We start from the raw sequence: 13,642 nt of genomic DNA on the forward strand, positions 1-13,642 counted from the left end.
GTCCATTCTCTACCTGTCATGTATTATTATTTTCTGTTGTTATTATTAATATTATTATTATTATTATTATTATTATTATTATTATTATTATTATTATTGCTATTATTATCATTATTATTATTATTATTATTATTATTATTATTATTATTGTCATTATTATTATTATCGCAAAAACAAAACAATAACGATAATGATAATCTAATATAATGTACAACATGTAGTGTATGGAAGTGTGGCCTCTCCCCAAACTGGTCAAGTTGGCCAAGGTGAACTTTTCTCCCAAAGTTGACCCACCTCAGGGCCGTTACCCTCCGCCATTAGACCCAGCCTCCCCCGCTCGACAAGATAACAAGGTGGTTTGCGGGGAAGAAGCGGTAAGTTGGCAGTCGGATGCGGCATAGTGGTAATTAGGGGTTTACTCGATGATTTGGAAGGGGTTTGGATGGGAGGGAGTTCATCAAGAGGAGGTGGAGGAGGAGATGGCTATGGTTGGGGTTTGAGGTCGTGGGAGATATTTTCCCTGTGGTTTGGTTATAACGTCTCTGGTTCGTGGCGGCGGCGCTGATGGTGGGGGTACGGCGGGACATTACAAAATGGCTCGTGTATGTATGTGTTTGTGTGTGTGGTAGTAGTAGTAGTAGTTGTAGTAGTAGTAGTAATAGTAGTAGTAGTAGTTGTAGTAGTAGTAGTAATAGTAGTAGTAGTAGTAGTAGTAGTAGTAGTAGTTGTAGTAGTAGTAGTAGTAGTAATAGTAGTAGTAGTAGTTTTAGTAGTAGTTGTAGTAGTTGTAGTTGTAGTAGTAGTAGTAGTAAAAGTGTGTGTAGTAGTGGTGGTAGAGGTAGTAAAAGCGTGTGTAGTAGTAGTAGTAGTAGTAGTTAGAAGTGTGAGGGGTAGTAGCGTGGTTGAGGCAGACCGTCACCTCTGTCAGCGACTAATTAACTGGACGCTCAAAATGTTTTTTGTCTTACTCTGATAAAGATTTTTTTTAAAATGAAACAAATTATTTAAGATGTTAGAGGTCTGATCAGCTGCTGAGCTCTGTATAGCGCTTAACTATCAAGCAGGAGAACATTACTAGTTATTATTAGAAGGACGATAAGGTCAGCAATATTGCTGGTTTATAAACATACGTAGCAGAGAACAAGTGAACTCGAATATTTGATTTTTTTATTCAAATAGTTTTTATTTAGAAACTTTGTGCCTGCATTTGTGAAATATATTTGTCATTTAGAAAGTTAGTAACAAGTGTACAAAAAAAAAAGTTATAGTAGCCTTTGTCATTAATGAATTCTCTAGTGAAGCTCGTGTGTCACGTTCTTAGAGTGAGAAAATGTTATAATGTGACAAGTATAATGTGAACACTGGAATTATTGATACTCCAAACTGAAGTGATAAATGACCGAAACATTTCAGTTCATTGTTAGAATTCTCTCTCTCTCTCTCTCTCTCTCTCTCTCTCTCTCTCTCTATATATATATATATATATATATATATATATATATATATATATATTGCAATACAGGGAGTTTTTCCAGCCCTCGCGCCCGCTCCCCTAAGTCGCCTTCTATAACATACAGGGATTTAAATATGGAGATAGAATTCTTTCTCCCTTACCCCAGGTAGACCATGGGAAGGTCTGGGTGGTCTCTGGTTGTGGGTAGGGAGTTGTGGTTTTGATGCATTACGCATGGCAGGTAGAGAATGGACGAGGCCATTCTTCGTCTGATTTTGGCGCTACCTTGCAATCGCGGGAAACACTAATGAAGTAATAAAAAACATTACTATTATTATTATTATCATTATTATTATTATTATTATTATTATTATCATCATCATTAGTATATTATTAACTCTAACGTACGCACTCTTATGATTTGGAAAAAAAATTTGGAGACTATAAGATGCTGAAGAACATTAGACAGAACATTGTGAAGCATTTAAGGACTAACTATTATATGGCTGTACCGGGCTTGAAATTTAACTCAAACGATGTAGAAAATTCTGAAAAAAAAACATCACTCTCTTACTTAACTGAAAATGATTTAGATTAATTGTTTGCCCAGCAAGTTGTGTAAGAATGTGTTTTGTCGACAAGATGAAACGGCCGCGCCTCTAGCGGACGCAGCCGGAGTTAAGCGGAGGGCAACGGTGAGGTCGCCTGCTGTCGCCACAAATTACCCCTTACCACATAATTGATGCTATTTTAACTCCGGGTTTCGGTCGCCTGGTCAATGTCACATATCTTAATCTTCATTAGGCAAGAGGTAGCTACGTGTTTTTGGTGTGTAGTAACGGTTTAAATGCACTCATGACATTCGCGTGGCTCTTGACAAAATGAAGGAAGAAAGAAGAAAGGTGTTGTTTGACTTAGCTGGAGTATCTCGTTTGTTATATCGTCTTAACAGTAAAAGATTAATGATGGAAGACGAGACAGTGAAGTTTGGATGATGTAATCATAAGGACCGACATATGGCGGTGGTAGCGGCCGTATGTATGTATGTATGTATGTGTGTATGTATGTGTGTGTGTGTGTGTATGTGTGTGTGTGTGTATGTACGTATGTGTGTGTGTATGTGTGTGTGTGTGTGTGTGTGTGCGTGTGTGTGTGTGTGTGTGTGAAGACCAGGACGTGATCATGGTACAATTCCAGCCAGGTGATATACAAATATACCCTGATATACCATTGCTCTGGTATATTTTCTCAGGTTCGGGTTATCAAGGGCCGTAGGATAGTGCAGTGGGTAGAGCAGGACTGTCGTGATATTAAGAGGAGTGTAGCTATACAGCAGTAAAGATGGTCACGGTGTGTCTTATGCTGGTTAATGTCTTTGTGTTTCATATGTAGTTCAGAAGGTCAAGGGGTCAGGGGTCACTCGGGCCAGTTCGCTGGGGCTGGTGACGAACTCTTGTTACAGAATAGTGTAAAGTCGTCGCTCTCCTTTTACACTTGTTAGCTTCCTCTTTGGCGGTGACGCTATACGTAGAGTAGACTTTTCTGTTATTGAGGAGACCAGCAGTGGGGAAAAAAAAATGTTATTTGTCATTTTGGGTTCTGTTTCTTGATTGACAGGTTTTGAACCAGGTGTAGGAGTTATTTTTCCAGGAATGTACGAGGTAAAGTTCCTTTATTCAAAGATGGCAAGATTCCTCTCTCTCTCTCTCTCTCTCTCTCTCTCTCTCTCTCTCTCTCTCTCTCTCTCTCTCTCTCTCTCTCTCTCATTCACATAATTTTAAGTCATCCATTCCTTCCAGGTGAACGTTTTACCCTCAACTTTGTTTCTTGTTTGCCAGTGCATCCACTTAACCATGATTACCTGTAATTCCCCCCAGAACCTGGCGAGCTGGTGGCCAACTTAACCCAGTTACCAAATGCCTTGTTGTGCTGCTCTCTCGTGTGTTTTTTCCCCTATTGGTGTGTCAACAATCACTTGAGCCGCATTGTAATAGCTGTTGGTTAAGTGTTTTTCCCGTGTCGTCCTTAACCCCATATTATTTAGCAAGACTTGATACGAGATTACACACACACACACACACACACACACACACACACACACACGACATATACTCTGATACAATGAAAATCAAAAGACTTCTTAACACAGTTTAATGGGGAATCTCATACCAGCATAACTCGTGTTTTGATTTGATATTTTGAGACAACATATTGGCCTGGCAACGATCGTTGTTATGATGGACGCCATTGCTGACTAAGTCAACCTTCTTGATCATCTTCCTAGTTCAACCCTGCACGTCACTTGAGGTGATACGTACCGCGCATTTTATGGATCGTACAGAGAGTCTTTTCCACGTCTTGAGACGACACCCTCCCTCCCTCCCCTTCCTTGCGCACGACGGCGGCACGACCCTTGGGTGTGTAGTGGGTCGTACCGCCGTGCTTGAGGTGTCGTACCTCCCCCTCCTTGCGCACGACGGCGGCACGACCCTTTGGTGTGGTGTGGGTCGTACCGCCGTGCTTGAGGGGTCGTGCCGTCTTGCTGAAGACTTCGTCCACCAGTTGGTTCCTCTGCCGACCCTTCCGTTCGTTGTCTCTGTTATCAGTCCTTGTTTTGCTGGTGGACCCACCCGGCGCTCCTCCCTCACACTCTCTCCCCCATCTGCCTCGGTCACGGAGACGTGTAGGCGTAGTGCATGATGGGACGCTGGGCGATCCAGGTCCTCCAGTAAGGCACGCTGGTGTAGACCCCAGGAACCCCCAGGTGGGCGCAGCCGACGCCCCAGGACACGATCCCCATGACCTTGTCTCCGCAGACCAGGGGACCCCCAGAATCGCCCTGTGGGGGAAGCGTGGTAAGAAAGAGAGATAGAGATAGATAGATAGATAGATAGACAGATAGACAGATATATATATATATTTTTTTTTCAAACTATTCGCCATTTCCCGCATTAGCGAGGTAGCGTTAAGAACAGAGGACTGGGCCTTTTTCGGAATATCCTCACCTGGCCCCCTCTGTTCCTTCTTTTGGAAAATTAAAAAAAAAAAAAAAAAACGAGAGGGGAGGATTTCCAGCCCCCCGCTCCCTCCCCTTTTAGTCGCCTTCTACGACACGCAGGGAATACGTGGGAAGTATTCTTAATCCCCTATCCCCAGGGATATCTATCTATCTATCTATCTATCTATCTATATATATATATATATATATAGATAGATAGATAGATAGATAGATAGATAGATAGGTAGATAGATAGATAGAGATAGAGAGAGAGAGAGAGAGAGAGAGAGAGGATCAGGGTATTTCACTCCTACGCTCCTTCAGGAAACGTGTGGTATTGACATCAAGAATAATTACACACACACACACACACACACACACACACACACACACACACACACACACACACACACAGGGACTACCTGGCAGGTGTCGTGGAGGCCGTCCCCTCCCGCGCAGATGACGGAGGCGTCAATGAGGGCGGTGGGTCTGGAGGCTGTGATGATCTCCTTACAGGTGGGTCTCGACTCCACCGTCAGCGTCGCCGTCAGGAGCATGGGAGACACGGAGCCCGTCTGCCGTAAGGAGGGAGGCAGACAGTGAGTAAGGAAGGGAGGGAGGGATGGAGGGAGGGAGTGAGGATCGGGTGGAGGGGCGTGGGAGTAGGTCTGTGTGGATGTTGAGCATTGTCGTTGAGCATTGGCCCTTTGGCGTCTTGCACCTCAAGCAAGGCGGTACGACCCACATAGCTGGGCGGCACGAGTCCTGAGCACGAGCTTTACGACCTTGGGTTTAACAAAGACTAGGTCATTAACACTCAAGGGTCGTACGTGCTGTCGTGGTAGAGGGCAGTACCGTCGTGCTCATGGGTCGTACCTTCGTCACCAAGGGTCGCAAAGTCGTCATCAAGGGTCGTACCGTTGTTCTCAAGGATACACCGACGTGTTCAAGGGGTTTGAAAAGAAAAAGCAAATAATTTTTTTTGGACGTGGACAACGTTTTCATGTCTTCTTTAACCTCATCCGTACTTGTCTAGGATCACGAACGAGTGTGTCCCTTCGTTGTCCTGTTTACTAATACACTTCGTCCGTATGGCAAGATAAGCATGGCACATTGAATGGTATAGCATCACGGATGGCGTTTGCACAACTGTGTCGAGCTTTGAGAAATGTTGTATAAGTTATATTAATTCTCTCTTGACTCTGAGGGTCTCATAGGAATATCATTAAATATTCCAGTTCGTCATTCTCTCTATGTTATGTATGAACACCCTGAAATACTGCAGAATAATGTATGACATTTGCATTATGAATAACCTCTTTGATGTTGAAATACTTCATAGTAGTATGAATGGATTTTGTAGAATTTTGATTCCAGCACTTCAGTCAGTGAATGTAATATCTGGGTTTCCTTTCCAGTCGACATTTCTCAGGTCATGTGCTTATATATGCTGGGGGGGGGGGGGGGGGTGAGGGGTGTCTTGACCTTAATTCTTACCAGTAGGAAGATTTTCATCCCAGGTCATCTGAGTTGAATTACAATTGATAAACTACCTGACAGTTGTGACATATATTAAGTGTTGATAAAGGTCTTCTTGTTAGAGTAAGTCTCAACTATTAATGGTGCTTGTAAGTTGGTTGGTGTGTGTGTGTGTGTGTGTGTGTGTGTGTGTGTGTGTGTGTGTGTGTGTGTGTTGATGGACGTGGAGGTCGGTATGAAGAGATGAGGATGATAAAGGAAAGGTAAGAAGGTTGAGTGACGGGATGGAATCAATGACAGAGGGAGATAGAGGTAGACTGGTATGAAGAGTGTTCAAGGTACATTAAACGGAGTGGATCGATGGGTAGATAAAAGTAGACTAGTATAACGAATGTGAAAGGTAGAGTAGACGAAGTGAACGGGCAGAGTTAGGTGATGGCAATGAAGAGAGTCCAGAGAGGTAGATAATGGTAGACATAGAGGTAGATAATGGTAGACCTGCGTGTGTCAGACACATAGAAGGTAAATTATGGGATGGTGACACAGAGTTATTCCCAGGTGTGTCACACACGTCGACCGTACCTCAGACGTCGTACCCCAGCCGAGGACGGTGCAGGACGAACCAGGGGCGGGGTCGTCGTCGCCAGCCGCGGCCAGGGGCGCCTCGGCCACCGCCTCACCAAGGCTGAAGGGCTCCGCGACCTGCAGCGGCGTCGGGAACAATAGAATCAATACAACAGCTGGGGTAGAGAGAGAGAGAGAGAGAGAGAGAGAGAGAGAGAGAGAGAGAGAGAGAGAGAGAGAGAGAGAGAGTGGGGGGGGAGGGTAACAGGAACATTGATCTCTCTCGATCGTGTTGTACAATGGACTGAAGGTAATTCGAAGAATGTCGAAGTTAGCAGATTGCGTTTTTCGCCTCCGATCGTTATGATGGTAGATGGAAGGACAGAGACAGAGAGGGAGGGAGGGAGAAGGAGAGAAGAAAGAAAAAGCAAAATAAAGATAAAAAGAGGTAGGACACAATACACTGGAGAAAATGATAAAAAAACTGACTTGCCTCATCCATTATTACGTAGTTGTAAACATAAGGCGTCCACCAGACCTCCACACCTCCAGACTTTAATCCCAGACCTCCTTCTCCCTCCCTAGGTCTTGGTCATGGAGCTTTGATAACGTTTGGCCTTTTCTAAGACGTATTTTTTGTATATCACCAACTTCCTCGACCTGCCTTTGGACCATCCTTTCTTGACCATATATCCTGGGAGATCGTCTCTTAATGCCACAACTCATCATTCGCAGAGGAAACTGACCTAAACATTTCAGGGACCTTACACTCAAACGATGGCAGATTTGTGTCAAAATTATAATTTTTTTTTTTGACCATCTTTCGTCTTTTGTCAGCGTTCTACAATGGATCAGGAGCGACATGTGTCTTAAAAGTTAACTCTTGAGCCTCAAGGATCAGGTCGGAGGCCAAGTCATCCTGGCCAAAGGTCGTACCGTCGTGTCCGAGGGTAGTACAGTCATGCTCATATGGATGCACTCTGCCTCTCCATGCGTCACGCTCTCTCGCTCGTTGGCCATACATGCAGCCCATGTTGGCCCTCATGTGGGACGCTGTCCCCGCTATGGCTGGGGTATATTGCTGGACGATCCGACCAGATCTGACCGTTAGCCAGCCAGCTTTGTGTGATCCTCTCTTCCCCAGATGTGTGTGTGTGTGTGTGTGTGTGTGCTGTTATTCTTCTTTAGAGGCTGTATTATGATGTAGTATTGGCTAATATACAAGTCCCCTGTGTGAACTCGACTGGGTTACTGGCTGCTCCCTACCTTGTCACTACTGCTGGAACCCCATTTATACGAAGTACATACCCCCCCCTCTCTCTCTCTCTCTCTCAGCATCAGAGTAATATATATATATATATATATATATATATATATATATATATATATATATATATATATATATATATATATATATGGGGATCCTGGAGGAAACAGGCAAATAAATGAAAAGTAAACAAACAGATCAAGGTGACAGACCCACTTCGGTTGATCTTAACATGGGCAGGACACGTCAGACTTAGCTCGGGCACGACCAGCTACTGACCTGGAGTATGGCGAGGTCGGCGCCCAACTTGGAATCGCCCTGGAAGTCAGGGTGCGGCGTCATCACGGACACCAGCCGCTCCTGTGGGGGTAGACAGATGGGTTTCAGCGGGAGACGGGGAGACCTAGTAATGGCCAGGGTTAAGGTGGTGGGACGAGGAGCCATGGATAGGGGCGAGACGGTCGCACGGGAAGGCGTAATGGCTGGAAAAAGGATAGGGAAGATTAGTGTGGTGGCAGAGTTGGAGATACGGGAGCGGAGTTAGACGAAGTGGTGGAGATTGAGAGGAAGGAAGAGGATGGACGTGGGTTGGGGATAGGAAGTGGGAGTAAACAGCAGGAGTGGAGGAAGTGCTCAAGGACGACACATAGACAGAGGATAGTAGAGACGAAGTGGAGGAAGCCGAAGTGCAGAAGGGATAGACAGTGATAGCAGATAGGAGAGACATGAGATGATACCAGTGTGTATGGGCATGACAAGGATAGAAGAAGGTGGTGGCGGCATAAGTGGAATAGTACGTAAAGGCTAGACAGTGATAGAGAAGAAGTAGGTTAGGTGACAGTGATCAGGACAGAGCCATGAAGAGGGAGCAGTAATCATGGTGATGTTGATTATTTAGAGAAGGAACAAGTCATATAACGAAGTGAACAGATTGAAGTAGGACTAAGATGATTGGCAAGATGTACAGTATCAGAGGAAGAACTTATGAGTAGACGTGTGAAGATAAGGGGATGGCAGGAATAGAAACTAGATGTAATGTAATTATATCTAAACGGGAAAGAGGAAATAAAGGAGACACCTTTTTACTTTTTATTTTGGGTGGAAAAAGATGCGATAGATTGCTTGTGAAGAGATGTGATGAAGGAAATTTATTGAAGCTATCATTTTTCATGTCACTCATGTGATTCTGATATATTAAGTTTACCAAAATACATGATAGGAACTGCGATGTGGTATGGCTGGTGTCAGTTAACTGTTGGGTCAAATATGAGAACATAAGTTAGGTTGAGAATGGTTTGATAAAGGTACAGATATCTTGATAAGATTCATTGTGTATCGTTCTGCATGCCTAAGACTAGTGCCTTGTATTTTGATTATACGTGGCGAAATCCTGCACGCAAATTGCTCACATCAACAACCACGCACACACACACACACACACACACACACACACACATACACATTCACGCACTCGAACATTGCAAACATTCCCTCCTTCATTTGTTTTGTAAAAGACTTCGTAAATCCGAAACGGAAATTCTCTGACTTTACACCATTCGGGTGGAAGGTAGCATCTAAAACTGGACATAAGATGTATTCTTGTCAACTAGTTCGTTGGACAGAGTTTTCTTCAGGAGAATTATTCTCCTGACGAAGACTTCGTCGAAAACTAGTTGAGAAGAGTAGATTCCCACAGCATTTGGTTGTCAGTTTTCCTTGCCACATCTTTTACCCATTTATCGTCATTGTCAACAGTGTTTACATTGACCTTTGCCCTCCGTGTCTGACCTGCTCCGTGCCTTCCTCCTGCAGGAAGTTGTGTTCCCCGGCCACGGCGATGATGTCCTCGGGCGCCTCCACGCCGTCCAGGCAGTGCGCCGCCGTCAGGATCCGACGCTCGTCCAGCAGAGAACCCCCGCAGATGAAACTGCTGCCCAGCTGACGGGAGAGGGCAAGGTGGGTGTCATGAGGCAGACACAGGCAGGTCCCTGCCCAGCTGGCAGGGGCAGGGTATGGTGGGTGTCGTAAGGCAGACATAATCAGATGATGCCCCACCCCAGCTGGCTGGAGCAGGGTAAGGTGGGTGAAGACAGAGGCTAGGACCCAGGAGGCTAGTGGGAAATATACCTTACTAAGTTGAGATTATTAGTCCACCGAACACGACGGTACGACCTGATGGCCTGGCCTTTGACCTTACTCTTCAGGATCAGGTCAAAGGCCAAGCCATCAAACACAAGGGTAGTGCCTTCGTGCTCAAGGGTCGTGCCGTTGTGCTCAAGGGTCGTACCGTCGTGTTCAACGACTACTATGTAAACATAATTTTAATGCTTCTAACACCTATGCAAACACACCAGACCTTAAAACCAGTGCGAGCAGGCAAAGAATAGCAAGTTAAACCCCGCCTCTCACAATGGTATTGTGAAGATACATCTCACCCAACACAGGAAGTTAAGAGGTTACAGGCATAAAGATCTTATTGTGTTTGTTTGACGGCTAATGGATCTGCCTCGTGTTCACCCATAGTTATGTACGCATATGCTCTTGTTCGTCGAGTGCCTGTATTGTCTTGCCCATTCCATAGCGTTTGGACTGGTCAGGTGGCTGTGATGCCTGGCCCAGGCCATAGCGTGTGGATTGGTCAAGTGGCTTTAATGTCTGGTCCAGGCTACAGCATATGGGTTGGTCGACGAGTGCTTGCAGTGTCTTGCTCAGGTCATAGCATTGTGGCATGGTAAACAAAAGTAACAGTGTAACTAACTTCCGTTTTCTTTTTTTTTCACCTCAGGTTGGAGGTGTTGAGTGCGTGACACTCACCTTGCTCATCTTGAGGAACACCAGGTATGGGTACCTGCCAGGTTCGACCTCAGCCCCGCCCACGATACGACCTATGCCTCCCGCGCCCCTCTGGGGCTCATGGAAGCCGTCTTCATGTTTCAGGAACTTGCCCCTCACGCCCTGGAGGACTGCCAAAACTGGGGGACAGGTAGGAGACGTTCATATTAGAGTAATAGCCACGTGTGGTATGGGGTAGGTGATGTCTGATCTGGCAGCATGTCGTTCATGAAATATATGTTGACGTGTAGTTTTTAGAGACTTATGTGTCGATAATTGCTTATGATATGATTATGTTTATGTCATGCACCATTTGCTCGTCTTGTGTGAATATGTTGTGACGAATGCGTTGCCCAGCAAGCAAGACAAGCACTATATGCCAGCCCTACTACTGTAGCAGGATCTCGCCTTACGTACTTATAGGCAGGTAGGGACACCCTTGACACAAGAGCCCATACACACACGCTCTTAGAACACTTGTCCGTATCATTTTCCTGTAAGAAATGGAATCCACGGGTACCCTCCACAAACGATTCATCCACTCCAACCTAAAGTATGTCTCACCTGCTTCCTCACCCGCTCTTTCCAAAGAATATATAACAGAATGACAAACCACACAAAACAGGTCCCAGAACAATCACCGGCTGCCGAGCAACCACAGAGATTCAACACCACAGCTAGGCAATGATATATTCAACACAGTCTTACTTCAGTATGATCAGTGCTCAGTTGTATGCAAGAGCACTTGACCCTCCCTTCCAAGCTGCTTCATAACCATCCATCGACTAACCTCCATGCAGAAATACAATAGCTTTTTTCTCTATGATACTTGATCGCTGTTCCCTGCGTTAACGAGATAGCGCCAGAAGACGAAGAAATGCTGCATCCGCTCTCATACATTCTATAGCTCTCTCACGTAATGCACCGAAACCTATCCGCAACCGGGCCTTTACAGACTTTTCCATGGTTTATCTCGAACGCTTCACATACCGTGGCTCAGTCCATTGACGGCACGTCGACCCCCATCTTACCACATCGTTCCAGTTCACTCTATCCCGTGCATGCCTTCCATCCTCTGTGTTCAGGCACCGATCGCTCAGAATCTTTTTCTCCCTTTCTCATATGAAAAAAAAAAAAAACTTGTCACGTAAACCGTCAATGTTTCAGATGAAATACATCTTGTTCGTTTCTGGAAAACACTCAGAATTTAGCATAAAAGAGAAAAAACTAATCGGTTGTACGTGGAAAGCCAGCCATCGCTCAGAGAAGACCCAGTTACCGTACACAGAGAAGCTACTAACGTACCTAGTAGTGTGGAGGGGAGCGGCACCATCCCGCCTCAGACTGGGCTAGGAGACAGGAGTTCACCCACAGGGACGCCGGCGCACCGGGTTTATATTCTCATGCAATGTAAACAGACGGCCCACGGTGGGCCTTGTGCCTCCGCTCGTTTCTCTTTGCTCAAGATGAAAGTGTGGTCCTCTACGGGCTTATTAGGAGGCTTGGCCCTTGCATAACCGGACAGGGATGACTGAGGAACAAAGCCAATACCGATCTGATTGCGTGTGGTGAGGGAATGAGTGAAAATTCGACGTCGTTTGTCCTGGTGGACGAGATAACGTCATGGGAAGGAACAGCTGCCGGGGTGAGAACGAGAGGGAGTTATGCCACTGTCTTAACGGTGGATGTGATAGGCAAGGAAAAGCGACCCTCTCTACAGTTCAATAGAATGCCTATATAATAGTATCACCAGTTTCAGCCAGCTTTTCGCCCTTATGGTCGTCACCTGGCAAGTTTAATGTTTACATTGTTTCCACTGCTTGACACTGTCATTAATCACGCGCTTAATTAACAGTCGTCCTGAGTTGGCACTGCTGGCGTGGGTTGAGAGATGCAGCAGTGGTTTGCAGGACGTGAGATAGTCGGGTAGATACGAGAGAACGAAAGAATAGGATAAGGAGCGATCAAAGAAAGAATATATATATATATATATATATATATATATATATATATATATATATATATATATATATATATATATATATATATATGTGTGTGTGTGTATCCTGTTTCGTGACGTTATTAAATATATTGTCTAATCTAATCTCTTTACTGTCAAAGGCACCCTTGCTCTGATCTCCATCATTGTAGATGACACAGGCTTCCACAATTATATTCTGTAGTTTCAATATGGAATTTATTTCCCAGTTGCTGCTTGACGCTTTATGATTCCTATGACCGTAGCTTCATGAGTCTGATATCCACTACGGTCATTTCGTGCCTTTATGCACCACATAGTCAGAGTTAAACGCTACGTGATCGTGTTTTTTTTTTTAAGGCTCCTGTCATGGACAAAAGTCGACATCACGCCTGGGTCTTAATTGAAATATAAAGATGTTAATGAAAGGGAAAGAGGAGAGACGAGGATATAAGTGTTTATGAATTTTAGATGAAGTGGAAAAGCCTGTCTTTTGCAGTGTCGGGTCTGTGACGTTAATGGGAAAAGCATGAGAGGGTAAAGAGTTCCAAAGCCTTCGAGGTGTAGGGAAAGAGACAGTGATAAATCGTGTGAGATATTTTTTTTTTCACTTATTTTACGTAAATATCAGATCTAGCGAGGATGGTGAATACAAACCCCTTTTGTCTCTAGTGTGTTCTTTGACGAAAACTGGTTGTGGTTATTGAAATTCTGCTGTGGGTTTTAGATTATACAAGACTCGTGCAGGATTTACTTATGGTTATATTTGGTTGTATGCAACTGTCTGAATGGATCATCCACCAGGATTTCTTGAAATTTGATGTTGTTCATTAGTAATAGGTCCGATTTTCCCCTCCCTCCTTCCTCTTTTGTTTTCACCTTCCTGTTCCTCCATCAGAGAGAGAGAGAGAGAGAGAGAGAGAGAGAGAGAGAGAGAGAGAGAGAGAGAGAGAGAGAGAGAGAGAGAGGGCGTGAGAGTAAGAGGGCCAGAGTGAACAAGGGAGAGTGCGAGTGTGTGAGCAACTGTTTGAGAGGCTGTTATACAAGGCAGACACACAGTTTATACTGATA

At 44.8% G+C, this 13,642-nt stretch overlaps 1 protein-coding gene across 1 annotated transcript; it reads right to left on the reverse strand.

Moving 5' to 3' along the window:
• Window positions 1–3,588: 3,588 nt before the first annotated feature.
• Window positions 3,589–12,170, reverse strand: LOC139763457 (trypsin-like). The gene is made up of 7 exons (XM_071689528.1): window positions 11,899–12,170; window positions 10,576–10,733; window positions 9,550–9,699; window positions 8,041–8,121; window positions 6,513–6,632; window positions 4,874–5,026; window positions 3,589–4,292 (listed from the first exon to the last, which is right to left on the reverse strand). The coding sequence occupies exons 1-7, from the start codon at window positions 11,924–11,926 to the stop codon at window positions 4,125–4,127; spliced, it is 858 nt and encodes a 285-aa protein (XP_071545629.1). The 5' UTR covers window positions 11,927–12,170; the 3' UTR covers window positions 3,589–4,124.
• Between the last annotated feature and the right edge of the window lie 1,472 nt (window positions 12,171–13,642).

Source organism: Panulirus ornatus, chromosome 3 (genome assembly GCF_036320965.1).
Source record: "Panulirus ornatus isolate Po-2019 chromosome 3, ASM3632096v1, whole genome shotgun sequence".
In the NCBI taxonomy this organism is placed as follows: domain Eukaryota; kingdom Metazoa; phylum Arthropoda; class Malacostraca; order Decapoda; family Palinuridae; genus Panulirus; species Panulirus ornatus.